Genomic DNA, 14,627 nt, shown 5'->3' with positions numbered 1-14,627 from the left:
CTGAAGTGAAAACACATGGCATGAATTAAAATGGAAAAGTTTAAAAACAAACTCATTTTGATTTGCAAAATGAGTATCTGTGATGATTTGGGGGATCTGTTTGTACAACTTAAGAATTCTGGTTGACATTATGAAGTTGTTCTTCTGAAACTGCTATATCATGGAAAACCCCTATGTATGTGTCTCCACCATTGCAGACAGGACCTGCAGCAGGTACACAAGACTGAGGATAACGGGGAGGACATAACTTAAATAACTGTGTTTTGACTACACAATAGTTATGCTAAGGAGACTGCTGGAGTGGGAAACCAGCTCAGCCAAGTTGATCTGCAGGGGGCTTGGGAGTTGGAGAGAGGAAATTTCCCAAGTAGCACAAAGCTACAGACTAAAAGAAGGAGACTATAAAAGGATTCACAAGGGGAAGACACATAAGACGTTTGAGCAGAAGAGGGGAAAGGGACTAACAGGCCATAGTCAGAGAGGAGGAGCTGCGGGGGAGAAGGCTCCATACTTCTGCACACAAACGATGTGTTGCAACAGAAAAACACTGGATGACCTCGAAGGATTCTGACCCCAGCCCACAGAATGGTCTGTATTAGTGAGGAAACTGAGCAAGGAAATGCATGTAGGGTTCATTATATCTTTATAGGTCTGTATTTCTTGTGTGATAAGTAAAGAGCAATACTGTATTTGAATTCTGTGCAAAGTTCTATGGGTTATGTGCTATACCTTATCACATGGCCCATGAGAAAGTTAACAGTAACCTAAAGACTCGTACCTTTGATGGAGTTCTGGGAGAGAGTATGTTTGGTCTACAAGGTAATTCTGAGAGCTCTGCACTGCTTTCAGGGACTATGCAGTGGGCCACATGGTCTAAATTCTCATGACAGAGTGCTCAATTGGGGATCTATGCACTCTGAGCTGGTGTCAAGACTAGGCTCTATTCAGACTCCAGAGGCTTAAAACGTGAGCATCTGGATCCCCTCACAGCAACCTTTTAAGTGGCCACAAGGTGGGTGCTCAACAAGATCTGTTACAACAGCCAATTAGTCAATCTACATGACTGTAAAATGCACACCACCTAATGAGACTTGCACACACACCCCAAAAATGTTCCCACATACTCTGTGGGCCACTGTGAAAACATCTGTGAAAAATAAAAAAACAAGACACTTCCAAGTCCTCCAGAAATGAGCAAGAGCAAGTTCACAAATCTAATTGGCTCAGGAAGAGAAATGAGGCACCTATCAGAAAACCTAGTTGTTAAGAGTGAGAATTGTCATTTGGGCACCCAGGAGGCTGAGGGAGGCCACCAACTGAAAAAGAATCAATCATGGCAAGGATAAGAATCAAATCCTGAGGTCCTAAAGGAACGTATTGCTATAATGGAGCTTTCCTTAGATATTTCATCTTTCATGGGTTTTGTAACAATAACAGGAGAGTGCAAGCATAAGAGCTCTGCACTATCTTATTCTGAAATCTCGGAGAGGGGAAAGTGATACTTTATTCAGGCTTTGAAGACTGAACATAAAGCAAGTGGAGATTTGACTATCACATCCTCTATGAATTCTAAAATAAAATTTAGCTACCTTTTCTTGGCAGTTTCTCCTTCCCTTCCCCAACCTCCTCTCTGTGGATAGCTTCTCAACTCAAGCTAAAGGCAGACCGTGAAAGGCAGACATATAGTGTTGTCAATATTCGAATGGGAAGATAGTAAGTGGAATTTTATTTAATCTTTCCTGAAAATTGTGACCACATTAAGTCGGGAAAGCTTTAATATGAGTAGTGACTGATGGCTTGATGTACCTTGGCTTGTTACACTGTAGAATACAATTAGGAAGTAAAAGCATAAACTAGAATAACTGGTGTCAAGAACTAGAACATAGAAATTGAGGAACTTTGCCATTCAATAGACATCTTCTACATAAGAAGCTGCTGCTGGAAAAGAGTAGTATTTTATTTTGACAAGCAACAGACATGAAAAAGGCAAAAGGGTAGTTATGCAGCTTCAGGAGACCATTACACAGTCTGAAAGTGCAACCTGTTCTTTAAGAGGTTTCTGAATAATTATTATTTTGCAACCAATGGGCTTCGTTTTGAGATGCAGCTATCGAGTTACCTTTAAGATGGTTTCCATTAAGACACTTTTGATTACCTTTAGGTCATCAGTGCAAATCTGACCGAGACTTGACATTTTAACTTCAGATGGCTGTTTGGTCTCAGTCCAGTTACTAGAGGTCAGATGTTCATAATCCATTCAAACTAGCACCTTTGTAAACTGCGTCAGCAGAGAAGTTAAGGACTGAATGAACTCCCTTCCTCACTCCTATCTCTGCAACACAGGTTAGGAATATGGGCAACATAGTGAGATAAAACATGACTAAAGAAGAAATTCAGCGTCCAGGACTTTGTCTTACATCTTTCATAACCTCTAAAGTATTTCCTAAATCTGAAGTGGCAGATCTAGTTTAGCCTAAAAATTATTTCTCTCTCTCACACACGAATGCTTTCCCATTAACGCCACCTGAAAAATTAAGAAGGAAAGAATTAAGGAAGCAGTAGATAAGCAGCTTTACAAAAGAGAGGATTAAAGAAAACTGTATTTTGCAATTATGAATAAAAAAGTTTTAGAGGAATATAATCAAATAAATTCACTCTCATACACAGATACGAAGTTTCTTGAAGGCAAAACCTTCTCAGTTATGTATTATGAAAGGTCATTACAGAAGTCCTGCCCAACTACTTATACTAGTTGTTCTCATGGTTATTCTATCCTTAGGGCCTGCACCTCCTCTCTTTTTTCTCTTTGCATAATGACAGGTTTCAGAGTAGCAGCCGTGTTAGTCTGTATTAGCAAAAAGAAAAGGAGTACTTGTGGCACCTTAGAGACTAACAAATTTATTTGAGCACAAGTACTCCTTTTCTCTTTTTTCTGCATTCCTGGAATATCTCATTACCGCATTTTCCAAAACACATTCACAACTACAATTATAGTCCACAACTCTGCAATAATATGGTGCTATTCTCTTTATGGTGCTTTATAAATATACTGATTTCAGGAGCAGTCCTCCCCAAACTGCAGGGATGTCAGGTGGAATGGGACGCTCTAAGATAACGTCTGTAAGTTTTCTTTAGGTACAAGCTGCTTCTCTGGCTTTTAAACACACAAAGAGAAGACAAAGAGAAAGACAGGAGTTACTCCAGCAACTGTGGCACTGTTCCTTGCTGCCTTAAGGATTGCAGCTTTGAGGAGCTACCACATTCAATGCCTATCCCCCACTCACAATAATTGCAGCACTAGCCACACACACATCCTCTTTATTAGAGCTTTTACTGAGAAGCAGCAACAGCTCTCTAATAAATAATAAACAAACAATACTTTAATCTTACCATCTATGGCATATTTTGGGAGGTTGGAAGTCTACTCAGTTTGTGCTTTGGATCATTCATGTTGTGTGTATGGGGAGAGGGTGGGAGAAGTACTCAATCCTTGCTTTAAGAGTCTCTGTGTGCTCAGTAGTTCATATGATCAGGGTGGACAATGAGTTCCTAGCCTTTGGCAAATAAAGCCCCTTGCTGAATAAAGCTCTATTATCCCTGCCTTTATTTATAGTGCTTTGTTCAATTAGCTGCCTTTAACGAGGTACTCCCCATTCTACTGGGAACAATAAATGTCCATCTTAATGGCATGCACGAGTGGCCATTGTTTCAATCATACCCACTTTATAATTGCAATATGATACTTCAGACAGCATCACCCATCACACCTGAGGTACAAATTTACTCAGTACAAGTACAGTCTCTATTGTCTTATTGGGAATTAGGAAGTGTTATTTAAAAAGCAAATTTCTGCCCACAAAATGCTGCTCAAGCTGTATTATCCACAATCAGTACTAATCCTGATCCAGCTACATTTACACTGACGATAAAAAAAGATGGGGACACAGACAAAAACGTAATCAGCCAATCTCTTGCACTTAGTCTCCAAAGTAACAACTAACTTTATTTAAAACTCAAAAATTGAGTTTCATATTTGAAAAAATTCCTCACTCATTTTTGTTACTAGTAACACTTTGGGTTAACTTTTTTCTTTCAGTGTAATTTATTAATGTGCTCTGTATTATTTTAGATACATATAAAATTAAGTTACAAATAATTCACATAAAACCAAACACACACACACACACACACACACACACACACACACACACACACACTCCACTCATCTGAGCAGGCACCTGAACCGCGCACACATACATCTCTCTCAAATGAAACTCAGGAAATAAAGTGGCCCTGTGGATTTTTAAAGGGACACTATCAGCCTGAAACATTATCAGTTTTAAAACAAACAAGCACAAGTTAAAAATGGTTTCAGCTGCAAGAGAGTCCAACTGTGGTTTTACAATCACATTTTCCTATTTTTAAAAATGATGTATGCAAGACCCACAAATGACAGAGAAGAACGTCTATAGCGGAACAAAAAGAAAAGGAAGACTTGTGGCACCTTAGAGACTAACAAATTTATTTGAGCATAAGTTTTCATGAGCTACAGTGTACAGTGTACGTTACAGCTGTAGCTCATGAAAGCTTAATGCTCAAATAAATTTGTTAGTCTCTAAGGTGCCACAAGTCTTTTCTTTTTTCAGATACAGACTAACACGGCTGCTACTCCGAAACCCGCCATATAGCAGAACAGTGAAGCTGACTGTGCATGAAGGTCTGTCAAACACCCAAAGGGTGCGTCTTCACAATCCAGTAAACTCGAGTTTTATAACTCAAGTGTAACCTCTAACGCCACTTCAATCCACACACAAAAATCTCTAGCTCAAGTTAAGTGGTGCTTAAAGCTGGAGCTAGCTGACCCATGAGGTGGAACAGTTTGCAATGAAGACAAGCCCAAAGTAAAACTGGAAAATAGTGAGAAATACTCTTATTTAATCTTAGGTAACAGCAGATAAATACTGCAGACTGAAAGGACAGAAAAGGTGATTTAAGTTGATTGTCACTTTAATCTAATTTACTCTTTAATATTTAAACTACTAAGGCTTGTTTACACTCTGATAATGAAACTAGACTGGACAGTGTGTTTTCTTTCTCTGTTTCATTTTCAGTTATCCCTCTTAGTATAATGCTGATATGCTCAGGTCTACAATGCTACAGAAGAATGGTTTAAATCCTTTACCACCAAAAAAAATAAAAATAAATAAAAAATAGAAATATTGCAAGAGGTCAATCATATTAGGTTTTGTACCCTCTTCCTCTTTATTCTTTTTTATAAATTGACTTTAATATGAAGCCTAAAATATATGAACTGTTTCTTGAAGATGAAGGAGGAAACTATTGGGAGATGTTAAAGGGAAGAAAGGAAAACAAGACAAGAATTCAGAGGTATAAACTGAACAACATTTTCTAAGAGTATCATCAAAATACTAAGGGCATGGCTACACTTGCAAATGTAGAGCGCTGAGAGTTAAACCAGCCCTCGGAGAGCACAGTAGGGAAAGCGCTGCAGTGTGTTCACACTGCCAGCTGCAAGCGCACTGGCGTGGCCACATTTGTGGCACTTGCAGCTGCATCGGGAGCGGTGCTTTATGGGCAGCTATCCCACAGAGCACCTCTTCCCATCCAGGCACTGTGGCTTGCGGGAAGGTGAGGGAGTGTGGGGCATTCTGGGTCTTGTCCCAACACCGCGTGATGCATCGCTTTGCATCCCAGCAATTCCTGTGCTTCTGTCCACATTTGGCGCCATCTTTCAACATTCTTTTGTACTGTGCACTCGGTCTTCCCTTTCGGTCCGCGGGAATGGATCCTGAAGTGCTGAGGAATATGCTGATGAGTCTCGCCCGCACTTCACGTTTCGCAGTCAAGTTACTCCTTAAGCTACAAACTGACAGTGAGGAGTCTGATGATGTTGATTCATGTAACGCATATGACACGAGATTGCTTGTGGCATTAACGGACATGCTCACCACTGTGGAATGGTGGGAAACAAGAATTTTTAGTGAATCTGTAAACTCAGGGGTTGTACCATATGACTGAAGAATTGCTAACATAACATATTTTTAAGAAAGGAAAAAAAAGTGATCTGGGTAACTAGAGGCCTGTTAGTTTGACATCTATAGTATGCAAGGTCTTGGAAAAAAATTTGAAGGAGAAAGTAGTTAAGGACATTGAGGTCTATGGTAAATGGGACAAAATACAACATGGTTTTACAAAAGGTAGATCGTGCCAAACCAACCTGATCTCCTTCTTTGAGAAAGTAACAGATTTTTAAGACAAAGGAAACGCAGTGGATCTAATTTACCTAGATTTCAGTAAGGCGTTTGATACCGTGCCACATGGGGAATTATTAGTTAAATTGGAAAAGATGGGGATCAATATGAAAATTGAAAGGTGGATAAGGAATTGGTTAAAGGGGAGACTACAGCGGGTCATACTGAAAGGCGAACTGTCAGGTTGGAGGGAGGTTACCAGTGGAGTTCCTCAGGGATCGATTTTGGGACCAATCTTTTTATTACTGACCTCAGCACAAAAAGTGTGTGTTCGCTAATAAAGTTTGCGGATGATACAAAGCTGGGAGGTATTGCCAATTTGGAGAAGGACCGGGATACCATAAAGGAGGATCTGGATGACCTTGTAAACTGGAGTAATAGTAATAGGATGAAATTTAATAGTGAGAAGTGTAAGGTTACGCATTTAGGGATTAAAAACAAGAATTTTAGTTATAAGTTGGGGACACATCAATTAGAAGTAACGGAGGAGGAGAAGGACCTTGGGTATTGGTTGACCACAGGATGACTACGAGCTGCCAATGTGATATGGCCGTAAAAAAAGCTAATGCGGTCTTGGGATGCATCAGGCGAGGTATTTCCAGCAGAGATGAGGAGGTTTTAGTACCGTTATACAAGGCACTGGTGAGACTTCATCTGGAATACTGTGTGCAGTTCTGGTCTCCCATGTTTAAGAAGGATGAATTCAAACTGGAACAAGTACAGAGAAAGGCTACTAGGATGATCCGAGGAATGGAAAACTTGTCTTATGAAAGGAGACTCGAGGAGCTTGGCTTGTTTAGCCCAACCAAAAGAAGGCTGACGGGAGATATGATTGCTCTCAAAAAATATATCAGAGGGATAAATACCAGAGAGGGAGAGAAATTATTTAAGTTCAGTACCAATGTGGACACAACAACAAATGGATATAAACTGGCCATTGGGAAGTTTAGACTTGAAATTAGACAAAGGTTTCTAACCATCAGAGGAGTGAAGTTGTGGAACAGCCTTCCAAGGGAAGCAGTGGGGTCAAAAGACCTATCCGGCTTCAAGATTAAACTCGGTAAGTTTATGGAGGAGAAGGTATGATGGGATAAAGATCAATTAATTGCCAAAATCATGTTAACAATTCGTGGTAAATAGGCCCAATGGCCTATGATGGGATGTTAGATGGGGTGGGATCTGAGTTACTACAGAGAATTCTTTCCTGGGTATCTGGCTGGTGAATCTTGCCCACATGCTCAGGGTTCAGCTGATTGCCATATTTCGGATCAGGAAAGAATTTTCCTCAAGGGCAGATTGGAAGAGGTCCTGGGGGTTTTTCTCCTTCCTCTGCAGCATGGGGCACGGGTCACTTGCTGGAGGATTCTCTGCACCTTGAAGTCTTTAAACCATGATTTGAGGACTTCAATAGCTCAGACATAGGTAAGAGGTTTATTGCAGGAGTGGGTAGGTGAGATTCGGTGGCCTGCATTGTGCAGGAGGCCAGACTAGATGATCATAATGGTCCCTTCTGACCTTAATATCTATGAATCATCATGCAAGTCTGGGATGACGAACAGTGACTGCAGAATTTTCGGATGAGAAAAGCCACTTTCACGGGACTGTGTGAGGAGCTTGCCCTCATCCTGTGGTGCAAGGACATGAGATTAAGAGCTGCCCTGATGGTGGAGAAGCAGGTGACTACTGCAATCTGGCAACTTCAGACAGCTACCGATTGGTCGCTAACCAGTTTGGAGTGGGGAAGTCAACTGTGGGAATTGTGTTGTTTGCAGGGCCATTAATTGCATCCTGCTCAGAAGAACCGTGACTCTGGGTAACATGCATGACATTCTAGCTGGCTTTGCACAAATGGCTTTCCCTAACTGCGGAGGGGCGATAGATGGGACACATTCCAATTCTGGCACCAGCCCACCTTCCCTCCAAGTACGTTAATTGGAAGGGGTATTTCTCTATGCTTCTCCAGGTGCTTGTGGATCACCATAGGAATTTCACTGACATTAACCCAGGCTGGCCCGGAAAGGTACATGACGCATGCATCTTTTGGAACACTGGCCTGTTCAGGAAGCTGCAAGCCAGGACTTTCTTCCCAGACCAGAAGATCACTGTAGGGGAAGTCAAAATGCCCATTGTGATCCTTGGGAGACCCCACTTACCCTTTAATGCTGTGGCTCATGAAACCTACACAGGGAGCCTTGACAGCAGCAAGGAGCAGTTCAACAACAGACTGAGTCGGTGCAGAATGACTGTGGAGTGTGCTTTTGGCTGTTTAAAGGGCCGCTGGCACTGTCTGTATGGGAAGCTGGACCTGGTCAATGACAACATCCCCATGGTTATATCTGCATAGTGCCCTCCATAACATTTATGAAGGGAAGGGTGAAAGATTCACTCAGGCATGGAACTCAGAGGTTCAACACTTGGGGGCTGAATTTGAACAGCCAGAGAGCAGAGCTATTAGAGGGGCCCAGCGCGGGGCTGCAAGGATTAGGGATGCCTTGAGGGAGCAATTTGAGGCCGAAAGCCACCAGTAATGTTTGGTGCTCTGCACGGGAGTGAAGAGCAGTGGTTCCAATGTTAGTAGGAATCTGTGTTTGCTACTTGGACTTGCAGTGCCTGTTGCTCTCCTGTGCTCAGGAATCTTTTACTTAATGCAATAATAAAGAATGTTTTCAAAGCCAAAAAATCCATCTATTGAAAAGAAAATTCATTTATTGAAAAGAAACACAACTGCTTGGGAAACAAAGGGCAAGGGAATGGGGTGAGGAACGGTTCAATCACAGATTTGCATATGTCCTGTTATCATACCCAGCCTTCCTGTCTAGAGAGCTGTGCAACGAGTGCTGCACTTCAAAGGCTGGCTAAAATGCATGATGATGGGGGTTTAGTGCAGTGGGTAAGGGTCGTAGTTTGCAGGACTGGGTGGTGAAGCTACAGGTGTTGGAGGCAGCTGGTGGCGATAAGAACCCAGATACGGGGGAAAGTGGGTTGGAGGTGACATGGGGGCACAAGGAAAAGCGTTTTGGGACAAGGGCTGCAGGTGGGTGGACGCGGTAGTGCTCCGCCTGCATTGAGTCTGCTTGGCACTCCATAACGCCAAGCAGCCGCTCCATGCTTTGGTGCTCGCGATCTGCATTCTGCTGGCGGACCCTCCTTACACTCTCCTGCCACTCCTGCGCTTTTTGATTTTCATTAAAAAGCTGCATTACTTCATGCAGCAGGTCCTCTTTGCCTCTACACGGCTGCTTCCTAATTCTTTGCAGTCTTTCAGCCGATGATAACAAGGACGGCTGAGATCTCAAAGTTGCAAAAATCTGTAAAGCCAAAATGCAACACTTAACAGAGGCAGTATTGTTCACACCAGACAGAGCAATGATTCCCCCGTACCTAAAGACAAGCACAGTCTACACAATAGCAGAATTTGCCCATCCCAAAGCGAGTGCACATAACCCATAGGAGCCCCAAAATGGTAAGTAAGCACAGGGGCAAGGGGGACTGATTGTTTTATGGATGTACTGTCATCTGGGGTTCTGTGCCTTGGGGAGAGCTAACAGCTGCAGGGGGCTCCTATACTGAACACTGTCCCCACATTTTCCACAAGAGTTCATTCTGGAAGATATCTCACTGCTGAGGGTGACCTGGGAAGCAAGGGAGGGTCTTCTACTACAATGCAACTTCTGCCCTGGCCCATATGCAGTTTGCCTATGTGCAGAAATGGTCCCCTCGTCCCTCAGGGAACAGTGGCACAGACACATTAGCCTGACTGGGACAAGGAGCACAGTAGTTCTGCCAAGGAACCTGCACAAGCGCATTGCCCAGCTTCTACATGAGACCTTTGAAGAGATCACAGGCAGATTACCATGATGTGAGGGAGCACATCAACGCCCTATTCCACATCTAGGCATGCATGCAGCCCTAATCCTCCTAGTCCCAAGAGCCCGCACCGAACAACTTCCTTCCCAAAATAAAAGCCGCTTACTGGGTATCTCTCCTGGTGTTTGGTTTTCCCCAAGCACCGTCCACTGCGACTGGCTACCTTCCTCCTGGCTTGAGAGCAGCTCCTGGCTGCATGCATCTAGGGATGCCGGACTGTCTCCCTCCTCCTCAACACCCTCACTCCCGCCTTCCTCCTCCTCCTCCTCCTGCCTTGTTGAACTGGGCTCTGAAGCGTCCATGGTGGTACTTGGAGTGGAGGTGTGGTCGCCCCCAAGTACTGCGTCCAGCTCTTTGTAGAAATGGCAGGTTGCAGGGGTAGCACCGGAGCGGCGGTTTGCCTCGCAGGCTTTGTGGTAGGCATTCCACAGCTCCTTCACTTTAACCCTGCTCTGCAGTATGTCCCAGTTATGGCCCTTTTCCATCATGTCCCTTGATATCTGCCCAAAGGTATCGTAATTCCTACAGTTGGAGCGCAGCTGGGACGGGACAGCTTCCTCCCCCGAAACACTGATGAGGTTCAGCACCTCACCATTGCTCCATACTGGGGATCACCTGACACATGGAGGCATGGTCACCTGGAAAGATTCGCTGAGAGCACCCTATGCCTTCCTGAGCAAACAGGAAGGGGATTTTCAAAATTCTCAGATAATTTAAAGCGTGGGTCCGACGGTTGGTCACCTGAGGTCAGTAGAGTTCAAAGTGATGACCAGAGTGGCTAGAACAGGCATTGTGGGACGCTTCCGGAGGCCGATCAGAGCGCATTAATAGACCAGGGCGTCCACACTGACGCCACGGCGCTCCAGCTGGGGCGCATCAAGCGTTATGCTTCTTGTAGAGGTGGAGTACCAGAAGCGCTCCAGCCGCGGAGTCCGGGCGCTCTATGTGCCTTGCCAGTGTGGACATGTTGTGAGTTAGGGTGCCCGAAGCTGCTTTAATGTGCTACAACTCGCAAGTGTAGCCATGGCCTAAGATTCCCAGTCTGAACCGGCAAAGGTGTTTCTTACAGAAGACACCATCTCTCTCACACAACTGGCCCCTATATCACTTAAAGCTACTGTTGCTATAGTTACAGTCTAGTACTTTTAAACTATGTATCAAAATAAACAGTTTTGTAAAACCTGCCATAATGGGCCATTTGTGTGTTGCCCTTTACAGAAATATTTATGGGTATTTTTAAAAGACGTTTGTAGGAATGGAGGGCAGAAGTCTATCGTAGGTAACCAGTACCTCTTCCATCTCCTTCCAAAGAGGGTGATGGAACAGCAAGCACACATTACTTGGCACTTAATTGTGTAAACGTCATTATGCTCATCTTACAGATGGGAAGTGGTACTAGAAAAATGAAGAGCTAGATATGTCTATGCAGCAACTGGGAGGGTGCTTCTCAGAGCAGGTAGTCAGACACTTGTTAGCTCTGCTTGAGTTAGTATTCTAAAAATAGTAGTGTGGCCACACCAGCACAAGCAGCAGCTCAGGCTAGCCACCCTGAGTACAATCCTGCGCCTAACCCCCTGGGTACACACTCAGGTAGCTAGCCTGACCTGCCATCCTTGCTACTGTGGCCACACTGCAATTTTTAGCACAATAGCTCAAGCAGAGCTAGCAAGTGTCTGTCCACCCATGCTGAAGTACCCTCCCAACTGCTGTGTAGATATATTTTGAGAGTTCACTCTCAGTCCACATTAGGGTTACCACGTTTTAGTTTCCCAAGAAGAGGACACTGCCAGAAGGGGGGAGGAGCTGGAGAGGGGTACAGTTGGGGATATCTGCAGCAGGGGTACTCACTGGAGGTGGGAACAGTGTTGCTCCATCACAGTGGCAGGGCTACTGGTGTAAGCCCAGGATGCAGCAACAGCCACCAGTCAGTGCCTCCCTGCGGGACTCCCTCCCCAGAGTTGGGGCCTGGCTGGGTGGGATCCAGCAGCTGTGGCTTGCAGGAGAATGAACCGATCAGGTATAGATGCAGGGGAGGGACCAATCGGGGCTCTTTCTGAGCTACAGTTTGTCCGCTCTGCAAAAAGCTGGGACATTGACTTATTATTTGAAAAGTCTGCCTGGACAGAGAAAGGAAGTTCAAAAAGAAGGCTACGTCTGGGAAAACCTTGAAGTATGGTAACCCTAGAAAGGGTAGTGTATATTCACCACTCCAGCTTTGGGAAGAAACTCTGATTCAGAGAGTAACTATTCCTTCCTTCCTTCATTCCCCCTTTCTCCAGCAGGTTGTAACTTGCTGTAGCCAGGGAAACATGTAGGTTGCTTCTCCCTTGCAACACCAGCCCTATTCAGCTTGCTATTGCCTAGAGGGACACAGCCGGGCTTCTCACCCACTTCTGGCCTTTTTCTAGCCCCTCCTCACCAATTCACTCACAGTAAAGGAGGAGGGAGACAGTGAGAATGCAAGGGCTGTGCGCTGCAGGAGACAGAGAACGAAGATCCAAGTAGATCTTACACGGCCTCATGGAGGCTACAGGCCCTAACTCCCCTATTTGGCTGTGCAAGACATGGACAACACCTCACCCTAAGTGAGCTGCCTAAGACAGAGCTAGAAAAAAGTCAAGGTTTCCTGACTCTCAGTCTAGTACCCTAACATTACACAACTGTCTGTCCACATGAGGAAGCCATTACACACACAAGTACAGCTATTACACATGTAGATGTAGTCTATTTTCATTTGTTGTCAAAACTTGTGGTCATTAAAAATCCTACAGCCATTTTCAAGACAGTTAGTGATGTTAACCTCTGGCTGAATCCTGAATTAAAATACCAAATGGCTAATTATACCTACTTAAAATTTCCCTGTAATTTCAGTTGAACAATGTTTTTCTTTACATTTTGTCCTGACCTGTTGTGTGGCATTAACGTGCACTTTTAAATAGCTACTGGCAGTATTTCAAGGATGGCCCCCTATCAAATTCAGTAAAACCAGTGCACCAACATGTAAGCGTCACCCTCTTAAGAGAGATATCATTTCCACCACAGGGAGGATCCACCTGTATCAAGGGCACTTTGCATTTTTTGCTTAGTCACATGAAATCAACACAAGGAAAATGTAACTAAATAAGTTGTACTTAAGGTTTAGGTTTTAATTATTTGTTCTGTATGTTAAAGCTTACTTTAGGCACCCACTTCCAAGAGAATCTTAAAAGCATCCTTTAAAGCTACTTTAAAGCATCCTCATGGTGTCTGGTTTGTTCAACATGTAGTTAGATATCACAATTTATGACTGGTCAGACTCCCTGGGCAGGAACGTAAGACAACTTTCAGTATACAAGTAGCAGAGGCTCTCTTTGCCCATCCACCAAACCTGTGGCTGCAAAAGGAGGCTGTTTATCTACATAGCTACCTGCTTAATATCACACAAAGAATTTTAAAAGGATTCAAAATGAAGAGCCAGCAGATTCCATTATGAGTATACATCACCTGCATATCAGTTTGATTAAAAATTTCAGCATTAAACACAACAATAATGTTCAGCATACAAACGGGCACAAAGTCAAATAATAAATTTAAGATTCAGAACCAAATTTTTCCAGAGTTCAAATGTTCTGATCTGGACTTTTGGATTGGGCCTCTCTCTGCTTAACTTTATAAAAGCTTTTGTTTCTGTTTTTAAACTATTTTCAAATATAATTGTGTGCTGACTGTTCCTCCTGAAGACCAGTAGTTTATTCTCTACTTACCTGCTCGTCTTGTGATGTACAGTTCCCCTTCTACCACAGATATTATGCAGCATGCACGCTAACAGTGTGTACTCCCTGGCCCTGCATGTCCCAATCCCACTCCACAATTATAATGCAATACAAGAATTTACAGGCAATGGTAGTTCTGAATACGCCATGTGGCCCCCAAAATGCTGTCCTTAAAAACTCCTGTATTTTAACACCAGTTTATTTGTTAATTTATTACATTGTTGCACCATGCAATCATAAAAACAGCTTTTCATTTTTATTTTTAAATGTATTTTTCAGAAATGAGGTATGAATTATCACTGTACTTAATTTAATACTGCTACATTCAATAGAGGAAACTGACCAAAAATATGAATAAGTTACCTTTTCGCTGTTCTTGTATTTTTCCCAGCTTTTCAGCATTTTTAGCCATTTTGTAGTTCTTTCAATTTCAAGGTGCTTTTGCTGAAATAAAATGACAATTAATAATTTCAAACCTAGTTTTTTCCAAAATATCTACTTTAGAGTCCTCTAAAAGTATTAGAAACAAATTTAGCCAAGATATTTTTCACTGGAGGAGCATTTAACGTCAAGAATTATAGTGGCACTAGTGGCATTACCTTTGCTAAATTAGTCTCCCTTGGAAAAAGCCATTTCTTTGCATACAAGCTGTCAGCTGGATGTGCTTTTATTTATTTATTTATATAAGGGCTGATAATTAATCACCATTAACTCAAGTGATTAACTCAAAATAAAT

At 43.1% G+C, this 14,627-nt stretch overlaps 1 protein-coding gene across 5 annotated transcripts in view; it reads right to left on the bottom strand.

The window, feature by feature from the left end:
• Positions 1 to 14,627, bottom strand: part of USP6NL (USP6 N-terminal like) — a 230,798-nt gene that overhangs the window by 66,277 nt on the left and 149,894 nt on the right. For all 5 annotated transcript variants that reach the window (XM_038397301.2, XM_038397294.2, XM_043498623.1 and 2 more), the window contains one exon: positions 14,255 to 14,335. In XM_038397301.2, coding sequence (XP_038253229.1) covers positions 14,255 to 14,335 — 81 coding nt within the window. The remainder of the gene's footprint in view (positions 1 to 14,254; positions 14,336 to 14,627) is intronic.

Source organism: Dermochelys coriacea, chromosome 1 (assembly GCF_009764565.3).
Source record: "Dermochelys coriacea isolate rDerCor1 chromosome 1, rDerCor1.pri.v4, whole genome shotgun sequence".
In the NCBI taxonomy this organism is placed as follows: domain Eukaryota; kingdom Metazoa; phylum Chordata; order Testudines; family Dermochelyidae; genus Dermochelys; species Dermochelys coriacea.
This window is presented reverse-complemented; position numbering and strand designations above follow the sequence as displayed.